The 21,681-nt window shown below is 46.0% G+C and overlaps 1 protein-coding gene across 12 annotated transcripts in view; it reads right to left on the minus strand.

The window, feature by feature from the left end:
• LOC121922952 (zinc finger protein 420-like) overlaps positions 1-21,681 on the minus strand; it is a 38,873-nt gene that overhangs the window by 12,139 nt on the left and 5,053 nt on the right. The window contains exons 1-7 of one of the 12 annotated variants that reach the window (XM_042452928.1): positions 17,286-17,434; positions 14,544-14,669; positions 12,140-12,191; positions 10,988-11,114; positions 8,655-8,725; positions 7,375-7,501; positions 2,271-5,208 (exon numbers count right to left, since the gene is read on the minus strand). In XM_042452928.1, coding sequence (XP_042308862.1) covers positions 3,212-5,208; positions 7,375-7,501; positions 8,655-8,725; positions 10,988-11,114; positions 12,140-12,154 — 2,337 coding nt within the window. In that variant the 5' untranslated portion in view covers positions 12,155-12,191; positions 14,544-14,669; positions 17,286-17,434 and the 3' untranslated portion in view covers positions 2,271-3,211. The other 11 variants (XM_042452925.1, XM_042452927.1, XM_042452926.1 and 8 more) reach the window with 11 other exon arrangements.

Consider the following 21,681-nt stretch of genomic DNA (forward strand, 5'->3'; position numbering starts at 1 on the left):
CTGATGGAGTTTGGCCTGCCTATCACAAAAGATTGAACTACAATAGACTGTAAAGCAAGCATGTGGGGAAAGGAAGGTGGGGTCTTTTCCCTGGAGTCCTGGAAAGGGTGGAAGGAGGATATTGTGGAGGTAAGAGAAAGAGAGCAAACTGAGAATACAAAGAGCCCAAGGAGGCAAAGCCAAGAAGGAAACCACCAGGAGAGAGAAGAACCCAGAGCCGCTTTTGCAGTGATAATAAACTCACAGGACAAACAACCCCTCCCTTGTGAATGTAGGTAGGGATTCTGGGAGGCCCACAGGATCCTCATTCATTCTCCCTTTTCTCCCCTCCCCCACAACAACCCAGTAAATGAGGTTCAACTGGGAGCAACTGGTCCCACAGGATTGCCATGACTTAATTTCCCAGCAGAGAAGGGGGCCGAGCATCCTGTGAATGGGTAGCTCTGCCTGCAAAGGCTCCTGTGGGCAGGAGAAAAAACAATGTCATAAGCAGACCCTCTATTTCATCATCCAAGTCACTGATAAACATGTTGGATGGCACCCCACTGGTCATTTCTCTTCAGGATGATGAGGAGCAATTCATGGGCACCCTTTGGCTTTGGACAGTCAACCAATAACACATTCACCTAATAGTAATGTTGACTAGCCTGGGTTTTACTAGCTTTTTTGCAAGAATACTATGTGGGACCTTGTCAAAGGCCTGTCTGAAATCAAGAAATGCTCCATCCATAGCATTCCCTTCATCTACCAAAATGGTAATTTTATGAAAAAGATCAGATTAGTCTGGCATGACTTGTTTCTCAGAAACTCATGTTGACTTTTTGAGAATATGGTATCCCCTTCTAAATCCATTTTCTCTCTTTGGGTGGGTGAGGAAGATAGTGTGAAGGCAAATGAGAAACAGGGCATCACTTTTGTGCCTGAAGCAAGAAGGGAGTCTTTCTCCAGTTCTGGCCAGAGGGCAATGCCCACTCTGAAGGCCATGGCACAGCCGGGGCATGATTTGGAAGGTTAATAATGACAAAGACCCCTGACATTGTCTTCCATGGAGGCTCCAGGGAGTTCCTTTCACCTCCAGATCCCATCACCGCTTAGAGCAAACCCCTCCAAGGAGGCAAGGAAATAAATTCCCTCCTTGGCCCCCAAGTGACCAACAAAAGGCTTCATGGATGTCCCAGGTTGGTGTGGGGAGGTGCAAAGCAACTGGGAAGTGGGCCCACATGGCACAATAGATTTTTATTATTGAAATTAAAGTAAAGCAATGGACATGTATGTCTAGGGTTGCCATACCTGAGGACCTCCAAACCGGGACAAATGTAGGACAAGGTTTAAAAATGTAGGACCTTCCCCCCCCCTCAAATGACTTGAAGGGACACAAAACAACAACATCGGTTTAACCAACATAGCATAAGGGCTGGAGCTGCTTGGACAGCTTCTGCCTCACTGGATAGGACTGGAAGAGGAATTAGTTATTGACTGGGTTTTATAATTTATAAAACAGCATTCATAATCTATCATCAGCCATACAGTGTACACAGATTCAGTGCAATCTGATTGCCTTTGCCTCCCAGATAATTTAAGACATCCTAATGAGACACTCTAAGATCATAGGTCTGTTTAGGTATAGATACCCTGACTTCTTAAAATACCCCACTTCCCCAATGAAAGTCATGTGGATGAACGGAAAGGATATGAATGAGATAGTTTAGGATCCCATAAGGATCTACCCAATATCCCACCTAGAAGTACCCTTAGCACACATAAATGCCACGTTGCTGCCAAACAAGCTTTAGCATTGGTCTACCGGGTCACATCTGTTCCACCTTGCCAGATGCATTTTTTAAAATCAATGGATCCACTGTTCCTGTTACCTAGAAGGATTTCCCCAGGAAAATGTTCAGGATAATATAATTGCCTTCGTCAGTTCATCAGCCATGGTTCAGCTAATGCAGTGGTTCCCAACCTTTCTAATGCCGCGACCCTTTAATACACTTTCTCCTGTTGTGGTGACCCCCACCATAAAATTATTTTCGTTCCTACTTCATAACTTTAATTTTGCTACTGTTATGAATCGTATTTTCATTGAACATAAGTAAAGCATAGTGATTAATCACCAAAAAAAGCCTCAGAGGATGACAAAGGCAAAGCTCCTCTGAAGAAACCTGTCCCAAAAGCCCCAGGATAGGTATGCCTTGAGCCTTGAGCATGAAGCCACACTCCCTCAGCCTCAGAGGATGGCAATGGCCAGCCCCCTCTGAAGAAACCTGTCCAGAAAGCCCAAGGATAGGTATGCCTTGAGCCTTGGACAAGGAGCTACACTCTCTCAGCCTCTGAGGATGGCAATGGCAAATCTCCTCTGGAGAAACCTGACCAGAAATCCCCATCATAGAAAGGCAGAGGGGTAGTGGTTCAAAGTGAAACTGAAACTCTTTGGCTATGCTGTCTCTCTTCCTTTTTGCAGAGCTCTATGTTCCTGAGGGAGGCAGGAAAGGGGACTCTGTGGGCAGTTGCTAAACAACTGAGGAGGGGCCTGGAGGTAGCTGCTGCTCTAATGGGCCTAGCTTGGGAGCCCTTTGTTTGGGAAGTGGTGCTCTGAGGGGGGTCCCTGGCGACCCCTGGGAAATTGTAATTCGACCCCCAAAGGGGTCCCGACCCCCAGGTTGGGAACCACTGAGCTAATGCATGACTGCATACATAAGGTTTAAAAGTCATGTGTGCCTTCAAGTCATTTCCAGTTTATGAAGACCCAAAGGCAATCCAATTGCAAGGTTTTACTTGGGCTGAGAGGGTGTGACTTGCCAAAGTTCACCCAGTGGGTTTCCATGGCTGAGCAGGGAATCGAACCCAACTCTCCAGAGACTCATTCCTAGTCCTATGCTCAAACACTACACCACACTGGCTCTCAAAATTTAAGATATATGATATTAATGTATATATGATATCAAGTAATAGACTTAGAATGAAACAAAACAGAGGAGGCAAGGTACAATATGATGTTGCGTATTAACCAAGATGTACGAAGGTTGTCTCTCCAAACAAAACTTTTCCACGATGCTGGTATTTCTATGGTTTCTCCTTAATTTGGACTTCCTTATGCTTGAAAAGGTGCGAGTTTTCACAAAAACGTTTTCCACAGTCCTGTAACCTGCATAGTTTGTCTCCTGTGTGTCCTCCCTCAGGCTCAAAAGGTGTGAATTTTGAGGAAAATATTTCAGATATAACAATTAAATAATTTCTCTCCACTGTGGATTTTCTGATGCTTCAAAAGATGCCAAGTTTGACCAAAGCATTTCCCACACTGCTGGCATTTGTATGGTTTCTCTCCTGTGTGGACTCTTTGATGACTATCAAGGGCTGACTTCTGAGCAAAGCATTTCCCACATTGCTGGCATGTGTATGGTTTCTCTCCTGTGTGGATTCTCTGATGCTTCACAAGATCTGATTTGTCAGCAAAATTTTTCCCACATTGTTGGCATTTATATGGTTTCTCTCCCGTGTGCACTCTCTCATGCTTCACAAGGGCTGATTTCTGAGCAAAGCATTTTACACAGTGCTGACATCTGTATGGTTTTTCTCCTGTGTGGACTCTCTGATGATTCACAAGGGCTGACCTCTGAGCAAAACCATTCCCACACTGCTGGCATGCATATGGTTTCTCTCCTGTGTGAACTCTCTGATGTCTCTCAAGGTGTGACCTCTGACCAAAGCATTTTCCACACTGCTGGCATTTGTACGGTTTCTGTCCTGTGTGGACTATCTGATGACTCACAAGAGCTGACTTGTGAGCAAAACCATTCCCACACTGCTGGCATGCATATGGTTTCTCTCTTGTGTGAACTCTCTGATGGGACACAAGGTGTGACTTACGAGCAAAACCATTCCCACACTGCTGGCATGTGTATGGTTTCTCTCCTGTGTGGACACTCTGATGATTCACAAGGGCTGAATTGTGAGCAAAACATTTTCCACACTCCTGACATGTGTATGGTTTCTCTCCTGTGTGGACTCTCTGATGACTCACAAGATCTGACTTGTCAGCAAAACTTTTCCCACATTGCTGGCATGGGTATGGCTTCTCTCCTGTGTGGACTCTCTGGTGCCTCACAAGAGCTGACTTCTGAGCAAAACCATGCCCACATTGCTGGCATGTGTATGGCTTCTCTCCTGTGTGGACTCTCTCATGCTTCACCAGGGCTGATTTCTGAGCAAAACCATTCCCACACTGCTGACATTTGTATGGTTTCTCTCCTGTGTGAACTCGCTGATGTCTCTCAAGGTGTGACTTCTGAACAAAGCATTTCCCACACTCTTGACATGTGTATGGTTTCAATCCCGTGTGAAATTTCTGGTGGTGTACAAAGTCTTTTTTAACAAAACATTTCCCACTTTCTTGGCATTTGTATAGTTTTGCCCCAGTGTGAAATCTCTGGTGGATCTCTGGTAAATTCTCAGTGCAACATTTCCCACACTCCTGGCATTTGTAGAGTTTCTCTCCTGTATAGCCTCTCTGGTGGTTCAAAGGGTTTTCTTTTTGAACAAAAGCTTTTCCACATTCCTGGCATTTGTAAGGTTTCTCTCCTGTGTGGACTTGCTGGTGCTTCACAAGGCCTGTTTTCTGAGCAAAATGTTTTCTGCACTTTTGACATTTGTAGGGTTTCTCACCTCTGTCCAGTCTCTGGTGGTTCACAAGATGCAAACTTTTCCCAAAACATTTGCTACTCTCACCACATTTATATGGTTTTTTGCCTGTGTAGACTCTCTGATGCTTCACGAGACCTGTGTTTTTAGCGGAATGTTTGCCACTCTCCTGACATTTGTAGGGTTTTCCTCCTGTGTGGCTCACAAGGTCTCTGTGCACTTTCAAATGTGCCATAAGTAGTGAACTGTATGCAAAGCATTTCCCACACTTCCAGCATTTGTGTGGTTTCTTTACTGTGTGGGCTTCTTGGTGGTTCACACGGTACAATTTATAATCTAAAGCTTTCACAGAAATGTCATGCCTAAAGTGTTTCTTTACAGCATGAGGCCTCTTGCAAGGCACAAATGATGTATTTTGAGGAAAATATTTCCCAGATACGTTGTGTTTGTAGAGCTTCTCTCTGATATAACTTTCCTCTAATGAATGATGAGCTTGCTTAATAAATCCCAGTTTTTGTCTTGAATACTTCCCATACTTAGCACATACATATGTTTTCCTCCAGTTTTCTGCTGTGAAGAAAACCAGAAAATAATAATTGTGTGAAAAAGCAGTGCAGAGTATGAGAAACAGATTAAAGACAAACAATCTTAAAGACAAATGAATCAGCACAACAAAAGAAGAGATGCTATGCTCCCTCTTACATCTTAGGTCCAGTCTTTCTGCTATACTGTATCTTCCCATAAGAGCCTGCTTGAGTCTTGCAATCTCTAGTGGAGGGGTTTCTCTATCCCACTACCCTCTGGAATATGTTGACCATAGAGCCATGCTGGAGGGCCTCTAGTTGCCTAGAGAGGCCACTTCTGGAGGTCTTCTGGTATGAGTCTATATGGTCAACTTCTGCCAGAAATATCAGGGATCATACTATATTAATCAAATACATGCATGCATTCATACATGCTCCCCAATGCATTTTTAGATTCCAGATGAATGTTGTTTTAATTTTTTCATGATATTTTGAGAAGTTCAGGATTTTTAAATGCTGATTTTAGTTTTGTTTCATCTGCAGTTTTATTTGCACTGCAATAAAAATATAATATCTGTCGTGACAGGCAAAGAGAACTGCTCAGTATGTCTGAAGACAAGTACCTGGGCACAAGTACCTTGCTCCCTGGACTGCTGCTTTCCCTGGGGCACCTGCTCTCTGACACATGGAGCAGGACAACTGAGAGTGAAAGATTTGTGAGAAAAGTCTGGAGGGGAGTTTCCTGTCTGAGCAGAGATTGAATCTGAGTCCAGTGTGGTTTAGTGCTCAGGAAATCCTGCTTAATTTTGTAGAGCATATGTAGCAGGAGTGGAAAACAGGTGTTCTGTGGGCAGTTAACTTAGCCAAGTATTCTTCTGTAAACATTAAGACACTCTCTACACATAAATTATAGGATGCACACATTTCTGTCTTTATGAAGGACTCGCATCCAAAAATAAAGGAACACTGGGCATCTTATTCAATCTAAATAGAATGAGAAGATTTCAGGCTACCAAGCAGGGGACACTCCTTATAAGGGCCAGCTGTTAGAAGAGGCAAGCTTTCCAAGTTTTAAATTGGGGCTTCTCTTACAATAAGGGATATGTGTGTTTGTGCCTGTGTGGATGTCTAAATATTTGTCTTACTGTGACAAGGAAATGATTTGATTTTTAAAAACACCCCACAATTTCTGTTTTCCCTCCTTCCTCTGCCTGATTCTTCTTCTCCAACGTATAATGATCTATGTGAAATCTATACAGCAGCGATGGGCTACAGCAGGAGTCTAAAGATCATCATCATCATATTAATTTGTATCCCACTTTCCCCCCAGAATTGGGACCCAATTCTAAAACACAGTGCAATTAAAACGTACAAAAGTAAGTGTACTTTGCTGTATGGCCAATACTGCTACACCTGGATATATTTTCGATGTCTACGTTCATTGCACAAGACACCTCCTTAAACAATGCTGCCCCCACCACTGTTAGCCTGCTTCAATAGGCAAGGTGTGTGACTTGGGAAAGATGAGGTGTGTGGGGTAGAGAACCCAAAGCCCTGTCTTAAGCAGCTTCCTGTCACTGGCATAGCTGAGCCACTATTCCCACTAAGAAGCAACAGTTCTGCTGTTATTTTCTTTTGTTGTTCATTTTGTTTTCTGACATGAAGTCAACTTCTGGTGACCCTATGAAGAAGAGACCTCCAAAAGCTCCAGCCATCAACTGCACTGCTGGGGTCTTGGAAACTCAGGACCATGGCTTCTTGGATTGAATCAATCCATCTGCAGTGTGGTCTCCCTCTTTTCCTATTGATATTGTGTGGCTTGAGACCTTTCATTCATCTCTGTGCAGGCCAACAGTTGGACAGCCTTTGAGTCCAGTTGCATCATTAGACACAATATTATTCGTACTTGTCCTCTGCTCTTTAGTCTATGAGAGATTATCAGTCTTGATACCATCAGCATAGCCTCTTGCCTCACAGAAGCAGACAATCCAACCATCACATTTTAGGATGAAAGTTATCATCAACAAAAGAACAAACGAGTACCTTACCAAGACAGCCCATAATCTCACAGGTCTCCTTCATGATCTGCATATACAAGGCTTATCCGTTTTCTATTTGGGCTGTGTCAGGACCCTCATCTAAGTATTGTAGCTGCTAATGCCATTATTATAAACTAGAAGACATAATCATCCAGTGAAAGAGAGAGCCTTACCAAGAGATGCCATGATCTCATGGATCTCTGCTGCGATCTGCCTGTGCAGGGCTCTCTGCTCAGCATCCAGCAGGGCCCACTCCTCTGGGGAGAAAGACACAGCCACCTCCTCAAAAGCTATCAGGCCCTGGAGGCAGAAGAAAAATAAAGTGGACTCACAGGCCGATAGGGCTCCTAAGGCAGATGAAGCAACATTGATTCTTCCACAAACACTGCATGAGCATTGTGGATGATATCTGACTGATGCAGGTATCTCAGCCCATGACATATTCTACAGCTGCAGTAAAGAGAGACTGGCTTTAAAGAAGCATTACACCAGAACTGAGGAACAAAAAGCCAAAAGTCTCACACTGCATGACTTGAACCAGTGTAAGGCAAATGTAGATCAGATGAGCAGGCCAAACATGGACATTTCAGTATGCCAGGAGGGATGATGCTGGTTACAACTGCCATGTTGGCCAATTTTCAGTTAGTGTTTGTTAGTTTTTTTTCAATTTGGAGGGAGGGTTTGTGAAGTTTTATGGCATACCCTCCAACTTTCCCAACCTGGCAAAGACAGCGCCAAATAATCCTCTTTCCCCCCTCTTCTTTCATGAATTTTAAAATGTCTCAGTTCCTTTCTCTTTCTCCTGCTTCCACCTTGCTACCTACCTAGATCATGAACCACTGCATTTGCACTCCATTAACTCAGCCATCATGGTATAGTGCCATGGTGGCAAACCTATGGCACGTGTGCGCTCTCTGGCATGCAAAGCCATTTTTGAGGGAATGTGGAGAGACGGGAGGGTTGGGAGAAGAGTAGTAACAGGTGTGCGCCTGTTCCTCCTCTTCCCCCTGCCCTCCTGGGCTTTCAGCTATCTCTGAGGAAGTCCCACAGCGGGATAGCAGTATTGTTGGATCAAGGTAGGAGGATGGGAATATCTATCAGCTACCCTTCTGCATTCTAAAAAATGTTCAGAGGAAAAGTAGCGCAACTCTAACCCAAGAACAACAATGTTGAAGACACAGTGATTCAAACCTAGAAATTTCAAAGGGAAACCTGCAAACCTCTGGGCCATGATGAATAAATTCTGTCAGTCAGCGTTTTTCTCCCATTTATGTTTTTCAGATCTCAACTTCTCTCCATTGGGAAGATGAAGAAATCTGCAATTTTTAACAAATTTTTTAAAATCCAGAGTAAACGGAAACAAAATTACTCCCTATTGCGAGAGTGATGTGATCTGGAGTAAGACAAACCTAGACTGCTCAAATACTCTTGTTCCAGGATTAATTCTCCTTACCTGATCTGGTTCTTGTCCACCACAAAGAGGAAGAGGTGACTGAGTCCTTGTTGGTGGCATCATTCCAGACTCTGTAGGAGAGACCAACATGGGAAGAAGCTAGTCACATCATGTGTCAGAGGTTACTATTACAATCTTAAACAAAGACTCATTAGGATATATAGGCCTACCTCAGTTTAAAAAGCCTCTAAAAAGACACGCCTTTTTACTAAGTTATGTTATGCTTAACAAGCACCTTTATCCTCTGTTTCCCCTTTATCCTCTGTACAGCTGGAATTATTTTATCAGCCTATTCACTGGAAGGATGGTGAAAGAGGGTTGGAGAAAACATAAGCATTTTCAGTGTCTAGTTGCAGCAGTATGTCTGGAGCAATAATGTCAAGCAATAAGGCTTGAAACAAGTTGAGAAACAGTAGGATTCTACAGTACCAGATCCTACTGCGGTCAAGTGAGCCTGCCTACAACAATCAAGGAAAACAATGGCTGCCTCCAGAGGCCTCACTGAGCATGCAGGAACAGCTAAATAGGAAACAGGAGAACGGATAAGCCTGCATCAACAGCTACCTCCAACACTTTATAAAGAATTGATCTATAGAGTTTGGCCACCAAAACTGAAATCATAAAAAAAAATATCATCAAATGAAAGAAAAAGTTATTCCTGAATGGCATTAGGAAGAAGCCTTCAGCTGGGTTCTAAAAGATTTCAAACAGTTTTCTTTACTTATGCAATGCTTCTCTTACCTTGTGGTATCACTTCACATGTTCATATTGTTAGTTTTGGCTCAAAAGTGTGCTGAAACATATCGATCTGCTCTTCTTTCTTGTAGTTTAAGAACCCATCCCTGTTCTCATGTGATTTGTGCCACTGTGCCAAATTTTCTGTTTGCTTGCTGAGGTATTGCTGTATTCTATTGGAAGGCTTAGAACACAAGAACACTTCCAGCCCAGGAAAATGCAGAGGCTGCTTGGGTGCAGTGGCTCAGGTGCTGGATGGGGGCCAGGAAAAATGCAATTTTAGCCTCCATTGAGCCCTGGAACTCATTGGGCAACCTTTGGCCCCTGACCTCTCTGAGCGTGACCTATCTCACAAGGTGGTTGTCATACAGACAAAGGAGAAAGAGTAGAAAGCGATGGGAGACTTGAATCCCAGAGAGCAAAAGCCAGATAGGAACAGAAACACACAGGGAACAAGATGTGACATATATGCCAGGGAGGCATAAAATCATTCTCCACATGTGGAGATAGGCAAAGCCCATACTGTGCAACGCTTGTGTCAAATGGCAACGTTTTGCACCAAATGTACAACTGAATGGACAGTGGAATGCACAGTGGTATTGCAAGCACATCAGATAACTATTTCCCACTGTTTCTGTAGAAGAACCTGGGAGGCAGTAATACAACCCAGTAAAATGTATAGTCAAGCAAGGGAGTTGGACCCTGGTCTCCATAGTCGTAATCTAACACTCAAACCACTACACCATGCTGCCTCCCTGGGTCACCTTAGAGTTGCTATAAGTCAGAAAAAGGCACACAACCACCACCAAACAAATACTGATGCAGAGGTTAGGATAATCAGACAGGGACTTGGGAAAATCCAGTGCCAGCTCCCACTGAGCCACAAAATCCACTGGAGGACATCAACCACCTACTCTCTCATACATACACTGACCTACCTTGCAGGGCGATTGTTGTGAGGATGAAATGGCCTTGAGAATAGGGGAGCAAATATCAGATATAGGTAAGAACATAAAGCTCTGGAACATCATGTTCACAGAAAAATTAACTGAAACAGGAAGGGCTGCTAAACACAACCAAGACCACTCCAAATTATATGTAACACCATGAAAGTTTATTCATTATGCAAATGAAAATGCTGCTTTTTGGAGAGGAAAACCCTCTGCTTCTGGAGATGAACTGAACATATTACATATCTCTGCTATGGAATGGCAGTCTTTTTGTAGCAAAATGCACACCTACAGATCCATCTGGAAGCTCAGTGACCAGGAATGCACAACTCCATTTCCACAATCATGAGCTGAATATAGCTGTTCTGCATAAGACATCCAATAGCTTCCATTGGGGAAATTAGAGCCAGTGTGCTGTAGTAGTTTCAATGCTAGGCTACGGTTCTGGAGACCAAGGTTTGAATCCCCTCTCTGCCGGGAGAACTCCCTGGGTGACCTTTGGCAAGCCACAGTCTCTCAGCCTCAGAAGGAAGGCAAGGAGAAACCTCCCCTAAACAAATTTGGCCAAGAAAACCCTGTGAAGCTTTAGGTCATCATAAGTTGGAAATGAGTTGAAGACGCAAAACAACAACAAAGAGGCATCCTTACCTTGCAAGAGACCCCCTCCATCACATTCCTGCTTGATCGCCCTCCATTGGGGTCTCTGCCTGGGATCCAATGGAGCCTTCTCTGCCACAGGGAATTCAGAATGAACTTCCGACAAGAGGTTCTTGGCCTGAAACAGCAGTCAGGATGGAATTTGGAGAAAGATGATAAAATGGCAAAGATCTTTGGGGAAGGGTTTTATATATTCTCTATATATCTGTTTCAGTTCTCCCTTATACACACACACAAATATATACATACATATATATGCACACACACACACACACACACACACATATGTATGTACGTATGTATGTAAGTTTGTATGTAGATGAATAGACTGCCATTATAAGTCAAAGCAGAATTTTCCAGAATTCCAGATGTTCTTGCTATGGGCTCCATGTGTTTGTGCTTCAGCACATACAATAAATCAAGTTTTCAAATGAAGTGCCAGGTTTTCCTGCTGGCACTGCCACACAACCTGACTTTCTCCCATGATGACTCTTTTGAGATGCTTCAGGTCTGAGATTCCTCTCCATCAAAGGCCGGATCCTCCCCACACTTCTCCCTAAAAAAGCCAAATCTGGGAACGCCACATTTTAGCATTTGCCCCTGAAGTCACCAGAGGCTTTTTTTAAGGCAGCCCAGAACCAGATCCTGCTCATCTTTGCCCCAGGAAGAAATGCTCTCACCTGCTGCCCTTTCTCTTTTTTCTCTGCCTCTGCCCGACTCAGGAGAAAGCCCTCTGCCAGAGCCACCGCCTGGGAACATGTCTCTGCCCCACATTCCCTGACCCAGTTCTCCATCTCTGAGGGCAAGACGGTCAGGAACTGCTCCAAGATCACCAGGTCCAGGATCTCATTTTTGGTGTGACACTCTGGCTTCAGCCACTGATGGCAGAGATGATGGAGTTGACTGCAAACATCACGGGGGCCCTCATCCTTCTGATAGGAGAACTGCCTGAAGAGCTGGCACTCCATGTCTGAAATGGCACCCTCCTCACCCAGGGAGCTCTGGACTGTAATCTCCCAGAATCCTCCACTATTGTCAATACTAAGGGCATCAGGTCCTCTTCCTCCTTCAGAATCAACTGAATCTGGTTCATCTATTAATGTTTTTTTACACCAATGAAGCCACAAACAGAATCAAAGTTACTTCTCTTCCATCCATCTGAGGGCAAAGATGTTCCTTGAGGGCAAAGATGTTCCTTAAGATTTTCTGCTGCAACACCCTATAAAACCAATACATTTTGTTATTACTGACATTATCAGGTATTTGCAGAGTAAGATCAATGTACACTGTTAAGAATTATTATCCTGGAACAGGTGCGCTAAGGGCAATAGAGTCTGTTTGATCTTGTAAATTAAGAAGTCAGCCCTGATTAGTACTTGGATGAGAGATCACCAACAAATACCAAGTGCTGTAGGCTATATTCTAGAGGATGGAACTGGCAAAACTATCTCTGAAGATTTATTGTATAATGAAACTCTATGAAATTCATGGGGTCACCATAAGTTGACTGGTGACTTAAAGGCACACAGGGAAGAAGAAATTTGTAGAGGTCTCCAATAGCAAATGGGCCTCTTCCCTGAAGGAAAAGCGGTTTTGAGTTTTTTTCACCTGAGAGCCAGTATCAACAGTGTGAAAAACATCAAGAATGAAAAGCATTTTAGATATCTCTGCTGAAAACAACAACAACAGTGGATAATGTTTTATATACTTTTTCTACTGTAACCTTTTATGCCCGTGATGGCGACCTATGGCACGCGTGCCATGGGTGGCATGCGACGCCATTCACCAGGCACGGGGAAGGGAGAAGGCGGAATGGGCGTGTGCCCATTTCTACCTCCTCCCTGCTATTTCGGGCCGCTCGCTGTCTCTCTGAAACAGCGGGAAGCCAGAAAATGCGCCTCGGAGGAGGAGACAGAGGCGCGCATGCGTCTGTTCTCCTCCAGGCCCTCTTCTCTCCCGCTTCCCTTCGCTCCGCCGAAAGGGCTCCATGGAGCCCTTCGTGCAGAGCGAAGGTCGAGGAGAAGGGGGCTGGGAGCGTGGTCCAGCCGCCTTCTCCTCCGTTCCCTTCACTCCCCGCAAAAGGGGTCGATGGAGCCTTGTGCGGAGCGAAGAGCCAAAGGAAAGGGGGCTGGGACGTGTCCCAGACCCCTTCCCTCGGCTCCTCGCTCCCTGCTAAAGGGCTCCATGGAGCCTTTAGCGCAGAGCGAAGAGCCGAAGGGAAAGGCCTGGGATGGTGCCCAAGCCCTTCCCTTCAGCCTCCCTCCCCTTCTGCCGAAAGGGCCCCTTGGAGCCCTTTCAGTGAGGAGAACAGGCCGAAGGGAAGGGCCTGGGACAGGTTCCCGGTCCCCTTCTCCTCGGCCTCCCTTTCCTCAGAGCAACGGGTCCCTTAAAGCTGTCCTCCAAGGACTGTTTGGCGGCTTCTGAAGGCACACAACAATATATAATGCTATCATATTTATCCTATTATCCTACATTCTACGTTCATTAAAATCTCAATGCAGTTCCCACTCATTTTATCAGGTATCTGACCTTATCAGATGGTGGTCAGTGCTAAGAACCTCCTTGGAGGAACAGAGCCAATGTTTCCACCAGCCAGAATCCTGCTTTCCAGGAACTCTCCACTTTGGTGCCCTTCAGCAGCCGCAATTCCTGGGTTGTTTTTTCCATTCCACATTGAACCCCCTTTCTTTATTCCTCTTTTCCTTCCCTTTTAGGTTTCAGTGCCTTCCAAAGGACTCATGATTGCAATTGTTAATGTTGCTTCACCTTCTGCTATCTTCCTCCTTGCTCTAAGACCCACTTCAGGCCACACCTGCTGGGAATCAGCAATGGCACCCTTCAGTCATTGCTCCTAAGCAAAGGGAGACTTCTTTTCTTTCTTTTAAATAACTCCTCCACCAAGGCGCCTTCTTTCCAGGGAACAGAAGTGGGGCTTCAATTCCAGTCTCCCAGTCTCTCCCCCAGCCATATCCTAAAAGCCATAACCTTCCCTCTCCCTCCTTCCCACAAAAAAAGTGAATTCAAGGGTCCATCAGCCCTCAGATTACCCTATTCCTCCCTAGCCCCCTACCCAAAATGTCTTCCTTTTCCTGCCTAGGAAATTAAGAAGGATCCTCTTTCCCCACATCCCAAAATGAGATCGGAACTCTCCCACTCCCGCAAAGAAACCTTGTCCCTCCTGCTGCCCCACATGCCGCCCCCTTCTCCTGCTTCCTCCAAGCTCCAAATTCCCCTTTCGCTTTTTTTCTGGCCTTGTGATACTGTAAGCAACATTGTTATTTAAGTAATTATCCAGACTTGCCAAGGGGCAAGGTGGGTGGGTGACAAGAGCCCAAGGAGAAATTCTGGGTGAACCTACAAGAGACAATGGTCACAGTTCCCATACACAGACAATGTGTGTCTCTTACCACACTCTCCATGGCTCTCAGACTGAGAAAGAATCTGATACCCAGACAGTTCCGAGTGTGCAGTTTAATTTTTAAAAAATTGCTTTAGCAGAATTCATGATTTCCTTCAAGAGAAACTGCAGAGTTTACAGTTTTCTTACTTGGTCTCCTTGATATATGCTTGCAGCCTTGAAGGTCAGGAATTCAGGTGGAGGGTCTGGCAGCTCTTCCTCCTCTGCCCCAAAGAAGAGAAGATCCAGATTAGTCCTTTGGTATCATGGCAATGCCTGGGGGGTGGGGTGGGTGGAGACAAAGAAGGAAAAATTACTGCTGTTTAATGGGCTCCTCCTGTCCCTTACCTGCCCTACTGCAAGGGGGGGGGGGAACCTAAGTCAGGATGTAGCTGGGAAATGGGGGTCTGTCATCCTTTGGAGAGAAGAGACAGGGGATGGGAAAATCTTTGTCTTTCTCCTCATTTGGGTTTCCTGCCTTTAACTGACATTCTGCACCTGCATTTGGATGCTGGCAAACAAAATACATAGATAAACAGCTTTCCATCTTCCTGATTTTATTCTTCTTCCAGATCTATTTGTTTCCATTTTCAGAGGCAGAGCTGGGTTTGTCTGTTGCCTCAAAGACCACAATAGCCTTCTGGGGTAACAGAGCTAGTGGAGCCTTTGCTTCTAGGAAAGTGGGAGCAGAGTGGCAGCCTAAGAGTTGGATCTGTTCTAAGCATGGATAAGAAAAAGGATCAGGAAAAAACACAGAATTCTTTCCTATGCTACAGGGAGGAATTATTTCCTTGCGTTTCTTTGATATGTTACAGCTATCAAAATACCTAGAATGTTGGCATTCTAAAGTGCTGGTTATCCCAGGAAAATTTTGTGGGAAAACAAAATTAAGCACCTACTATTTTCCTGACATTCAGAAGTGTACCCTTCAGGTTAGATCTAAGATGCTCACCTATTTCTTGACGGGGATACTTCAGCCCTTTTGGATGGTCATAAGACTAGTTTGTGGTGTTCATGGACCAGCTCTTGGTCAATGAGAGAATTTTTGAAAATTAGAGATAAAATCAATGAGGGATGTGGTGCTCAGGTAGTTAAGACGCTGACTCTGGATTGTTGTGAAGGTAAAAGGATCAGAAACATTTCTGCCTCTCAGACCTCCTTCCTATAGTTGCAGTGGTCCAAAACACACCGGAGAAATAACTCAGCTTGAGATCACTTTAACTACCCTGGCTCAATGATAGGTAATTCTGGGAACTGTAGTTTTGTGTGACATTTCGCCCTCTCTGTCAGAGAGCTCTGGCACCACAATAAATTAAAATCCCCTAGGATTCCCTAGCACTGAGCCAGGACAGATAAAGCAGTCTCAAACTGGATTATTCCTGCAGTCTGTTTTTGGCCAATGAGAAACTTTTTGAAAATTAGAGATAAAATCAATGAGGGATGTGGTGCTCAAGTGGTTAAGATGCTGACTCTTGATTGCAAGATTGGCAGCTTAGCAGTTTGGGGCCTGGGTGCTGCATGATGGAGAGAGCTCCCATCTCTAGTCCCAGCTTCTGCCAACCTAGCAGTCTGAAAGCATGCAAAAGCAAGTAGATAAATAGGTACCACTCCGGTGGGAAGGTAAACACCATTCTGTGCAATCAGGATCACAGAGTAGTCTCTGACAACACTGGCTCTTCAGCTCAGTAACGGAAATCAACACTGCCTCCTATGTTTGGCCACGACTTGACAATCCTGTTAACAGGGAATACCTTTACCTTTATTTTTAAAATCAGATTACTTTCTTGTTTTTATTCTCTTAAAGCTAGTTTACTGGAGTAATTATTTTCTTAAAACTAGATTTAAAAAACACTGTTATCTTTAACTACAGTTATAAAAAGAGGTTTTCTATCCTAATGGATTGTTTGGTGCAGACAGGGATTGAACTGTCCCATGGATTTCCAGAGGTCTCTTTAAACTAGTATAAATAAAAATGACATTTAAAAAGCAGAAATAGGGAAAATACTCCCCCTCCCTCTGTCTGCCTGACATCTCATGGGTTTTGGGGTTTTCCATTTAGGGCTGGGGTCCCCAAACTGTGCTCTCTAAGGGATTTTGGACTTCAGTTCCCAGAATCCCAGACTATTGGCCAACATGCCTGAGGCTTCTGGGAGCCGAAGTCTAAAATCTCTTAAAGGGCACCGTTTGGGAACCACTCAGGGAAACCCCAAAAAGCCTCTCTGGGTCTCTTTGTGAGGAGGAAGAAAAAGACACCAAGGAGCCCCAGGAAGAAAAGCCAGCGGGGAGTCTCTTATCCTGCCAAATCAGCCCTATTGTGGGGCCATGCATCCATCCCCCCCATAAGGAGTCCTGGGAGAGAGAGGAAGGAGCAGATGGGAGGAGACATGTGCCCCCCCCCCCAGAAACTGCACATAACCCCCTTCCATGAGGGGCCTGAGAGGACAGAAAAGAGGGGGTTGGGTGGGCTTGGCAAGCGGATGGGGGAAGACTCCTCCATTGCCAGGAACCTGGCCTTCCGGGGGGGGAGAGGGGGACCCTCCTTGAAGAGGGTCCCCCAACCCTTTTAATTCCTCCCTCCCCCCCAAAAAAACCACCACAGCCTGCCCCCGTTTCTCCCTCTCAGAAGGGCCTCCTTCTCTTCTTCCTGCCCACAGCAGAGCCCTCCTCCCCAAAAGGCAGGGCAGCTCTTCTCGCTTTTGGGTGCCCCCTCCCCCCATCAATTGTATGTGTGTGTGGGTGGGGGGGGTCTTTTCGAGGGGAAGAGGGAGGGAAGAGGGGTCTCCATTCCTAAGGGGGGGCGCAGGTACCAGCTGAGAGACCAGCAAGGACTCTGCCTCCCCCCACCCCACAAAGCCCCATTTAGGTGCCCCCCAATGCCCCCCTTTTCTTTACCTCCTCCTCCTCTCTAGTCCTGCTCCACCCACTGGACTCCTCCCCCTTCGCAGCACCCTGACTTTTCCAAACATGTTTCTGCCTCTCTAGGAATCCAGCCCTCCGCTCTCCCTCCCCTCTGGAGGACGCTCTAGGAATCTCAAACTCCTGCTCTCTCTCCCCCTTGGAAGACTCTCTAAGCATCTAGGCCTCCGCTCTCAATCCCTCTTGGTGGACTCTCTAGGAAATTGATGCCTCTGGTCTTTCTCCCCCTTGGAGGACTCTCTAGGAATCTAAGGCCTCCACTCAGAGTCCTCCAAGGGGGAGATAGACTCTCTAGGAATCTGAGGCCTCCTCTCTCTCTCCCCCTTGGAGGATTCTATCTCCTCCTTGGAGGACCCTTCAGCCCTTCGCTTTCTCTTCCGCCCTTGGAAGACTCTCTAGGAATCTGAAACTTCTGCTCTCTCCCCTTGAAGGACTCTCTAGGAATGTGGCCCAGACAAAGGAGGAGGTAACTGGAGGGATGGAGAAGAATCATAAAGTTGGAAGAGACTGCAAGGGCCATCCAGTCCAGCCCCCTGCCATGCAGGAAATCCAAATCAAAGCATCCCTGACAGATGGCCATCCAGACTCTGCTTAAAGACCTCCAAAGAAGGAGACTCCACTGCACTTTGAGGGAGTTTGTTCCACTGTCGAACAGCCCTGACTGTCAGGAGGTTCCTCCTAATGTTGAGGTGGAATCTCTTAAAGAAAGCGAGGCCCCTCTGATCTGGGCCCACAACAAACTCCAACTCCCAGAATTCCATAGCCCTGAGCCAGAAAAGAGTTAAAGCAGTGCCAAACCAGGCTATTTCTCCAGCGTGGATGCAGCCTTAGAGAAATTAAGGCAGGAGAATGGATGCAAATGTAACGGAGCAGTAAATGTACTCCATCTGTAGGAAAGGGCTGAGAGCCTGGGATGCTGGGGGCGAGTGGCTGTGTCTGAATGGGAGTCTAGAAGGCTGGTGGGTCTGACTGTTGGCCAGCTAAGAATAAGGAATCCTTCCAGATTTCCTTGGCAAGGCAGGCGGCTGTCTTGAAGCAACCTGGAAAGAAGAGAAACAGGGATGGGAAACCCCCACATTTGTTTTATGCGTCAGAATGAAGGAGGGGAAGAGCCCCCCTTTTGGTGACCCAGGGGGGCTGGGGCTGGAGTGTCTTTCATAAGGAGGGAGCCTTGGGAGAGTGAAAGGAAGAAAGGCCCCCGTTCTCCCCCCCCCCCAAAAGCATTGAGGCTTCCACTGCTGCCAGGCCTCTCTACGCTTTGGGGGGGGGGGTCTCCATTGGGCCGTGATATTTGCGAAGAGACCAATGGGAATCACATCCTTGCTGCCCTGGTGGGTGGGGTGGGGGGATATTTGGCTCTGGACACACCTGGGACAGGCTTTCCTGGGGCATGTGCAGGGGATGCCAAGAGGCAAAGGTAGCCCTATGAATGAAAAGGATTTCTCACAACCAAACTGAAAATTTGCTTGCCCCCCCTTTTTTGTTTTTGGGTTGTTGTTGTTGTTGTTTTGGATCCCAGCCAAAAAATGTTTAAAGGCCAGGGGAGGGAGAACAATAGGAGGAGGAAGAGTATTCCTTCTGACAGGAAGGCCAATAGGACTATTAATAATTTCATCTCATAGAACAGTAGAATCCTAGAATAGGAAGAGACCCCTAGGGCCATCCACTCCAACCCCATTCTGCCATGCAGAAGCTGTCAGTCAAAGCATCTCCTTTGACAGATGGCCATCCAGCTTCTGTTTAAAGACCTCCAAAGTAGGAGACTCCACCACTTTCCATTGAAGGAGTGTGTTCCACTGTCGAACAGCCCTTACTGTCAGGAAGTTCCTCCTAATGTTGAGGTAGAATCTCTTTTCCTGCAGTTTGCATCCATTGTTCTGCGTTCTAGTCTGGAGAGCAGAAGAAAACAAGCTAGCTCCCTCCTCAGTATGACACTCCTTCAAATATTTAAACAGGGCTATCCTCTTCTCCAAGCTAAACGTACCCAGCTCCCTCAGTCATTCCTCATAGGGCATGGTTTCCATGTTAGGGCTTGGAAAGACGTGCTGTGTCCACCACGACCACTTACAGAATTGAACCACATCGACAGGACGCCAGGGAGAAGGAATCTGAAGAGATGTCTGCAAAGGTATTCAGGCCAAGAAGGAAAATATTTCTTCACCACTACAAATGGCCTTGAGCTCCCGGCTTGAGAAATAACAACAAGAGCACTTCAAGCCTTCACAATACATGAGAGCTTTAATAAATAAGTTACATTAATAAATAAATTACTTTGCCAACCAAATAACCATAACAACAAAACAGAGAGGCAGTTACTCTAACACCAACTGTCATAACTGACACACTCTCTCAGAAGAACTGACAGCATCAACATTCCATATCATTCAAGATCTTTTAGAAGAGAAGAATTGTGATCTGGCTTGCATTAGAGACCTGGCTGGAGGCCGAGAGCAATGCAGTGTGGGCACAGGCTCTCCCAGCTGGGTACACAGTTAAGGAGCAGACCAGGACTCGTGGGCGGGGGGGAGGTGTTGCCATAGTCCATAAAAACACCTTTACCTTAACCAGGAACCCTATCCGGAAAACAGACTATATTGAATGTATTTACCTGACCCTGAAGGCTAGGGACAGCCTGGGGATCCTGTTGGTCTACCGTCCACCCCGTGGGCTAACAGACTCCCTGGCTGAGCTGAGACAGCTGGTCTTGGAACTGGTGTTGGAGTCCCCTAGACTTTTAGTTCTGGGGGACCTCAACATCCCTTTCGAGGCCGGCTCACAAAATCTGACAGGTGCAGCTCGGGAGTTCATGGCTTCCATGATGGCCATGGGCCTGTCCCAATTAGTCTCGGGTCCAACGCATTGCGCAGGTAATATGCTCGATGTCGTCTTTAGTACGGATTGGGATAATCCGTGGGCAGAGGTATGTAGTACCTCTGCCTTGTCATGGACGGACCATTTCCTGGTTGAGGGTCAACTTGAGGCAACTATCCAAATCCCCCCCGGGGTGGAGGACCTATTAAGATGGTCCATCCTTGAAGGCTGATGGAACCCAAAAGGTTCCAAGAAGCCTTAGAGGGGTTTATGGTTGGATCTGACGGCGATTCTGTTGATGCCCTGACTAACATCTGGGATAATGATCTCTCCAGGGCTATACACAGTATCGCTCCTAAGCAGGGGTAGGCAACCTGCGGCCCGCGGGCCAGATGCGGCCCAGCGAGGCCTTGGGACCGGCCCCAGCCCGGTCCTGCCACCGATTGCCGCCGCGGCCTTTGGCCTCTCGCACGCAGGGGCAATTGTCTATAGAAGCCTCAGAAACATGCATTTACATTAACATTTGTTAAAAAATCAGCAAATTTTTCACGTGTCTTCCACTTTTTTTTAAAAAAAAGTGTCCACCATTTGAAAATTTTGTCCTGGTTTATTTATTTATTTAAATTTTTTTTAAAAAAAAACATTTAATTATTTATTTTTTGGCTCCGGCCCCCCAGTTGTCTGAGGGACAGCAACCCGGCCCCCGGCTCAAAAAGGTTGCCTACCCCTGCTCCTAAGCGTCCATTCCGGCTTGCTTCTAATAAGAAACCCTGGTACAGTATATGGAAGATCTTTGGGAAATGAAGTGGGCTGCGCAGCGACTAGAGCGCAGCTGCTGGAGACATCAGCGCTTATCTGACAAGACACTCCATTAGGCTCTTTTGAAGTTTTATGGAATGGCAATAGGTGCAGCAAAGAACTCCTTCTATGCTGCACGTATTGCGTCTGCAGAGTCGCGTCCAGCAGAGCTGTTCAGGGTGGTGAGGGAGCTTACCCAGCTTCCTCCTGCCCTGAACCCTATTTTAGAACCAACTAAGGCCTGCTGTGACAATTTTAACAACTTTTTCGCAGATAAAATCTCTCGGATAAGGTCTGATCTCGACGCTGGCACTTCAACAGAGACAATAGAAGAGGTGTCCAGAGCTTCCGTGGACTCCATTAAACTGGATCACTTTGAGTTTGTTGATACCGATGAAGTGGACAAGCTTCTTGGAAATGTTAGGAAGATGACGTGCTCTCTCGATCCCTGTCCCTCCTGGCTGACCGCCCAGGGTGGTCATGCTGTAATATCATTATTGCAACGCATAATTAATGCATCATTCAGGGAGAGTAAATTTCCATCTAGTTTAAAATTAGCAACAGTTAAACTGTTGCTCAAAAACCCCTCCCTGGACCCCCTGGTGAGAAATAACTATAGACTGGTCTCATTATTGCCATTTTTAGGTAAGGTGATCAAGAGGGTGGTTGCCTTCCAACTCCAAGCAGTCTTGGATGAAGCCGATTATCTCGACCCATTTCAAACAGGCTTCAGATCGGGATATGGAGTTGAGACTGCCATGGT

The sequence above is a fragment of the Sceloporus undulatus genome, chromosome 2, assembly GCF_019175285.1.
Source record: "Sceloporus undulatus isolate JIND9_A2432 ecotype Alabama chromosome 2, SceUnd_v1.1, whole genome shotgun sequence".
Classification (NCBI taxonomy): domain Eukaryota; kingdom Metazoa; phylum Chordata; class Lepidosauria; order Squamata; family Phrynosomatidae; genus Sceloporus; species Sceloporus undulatus.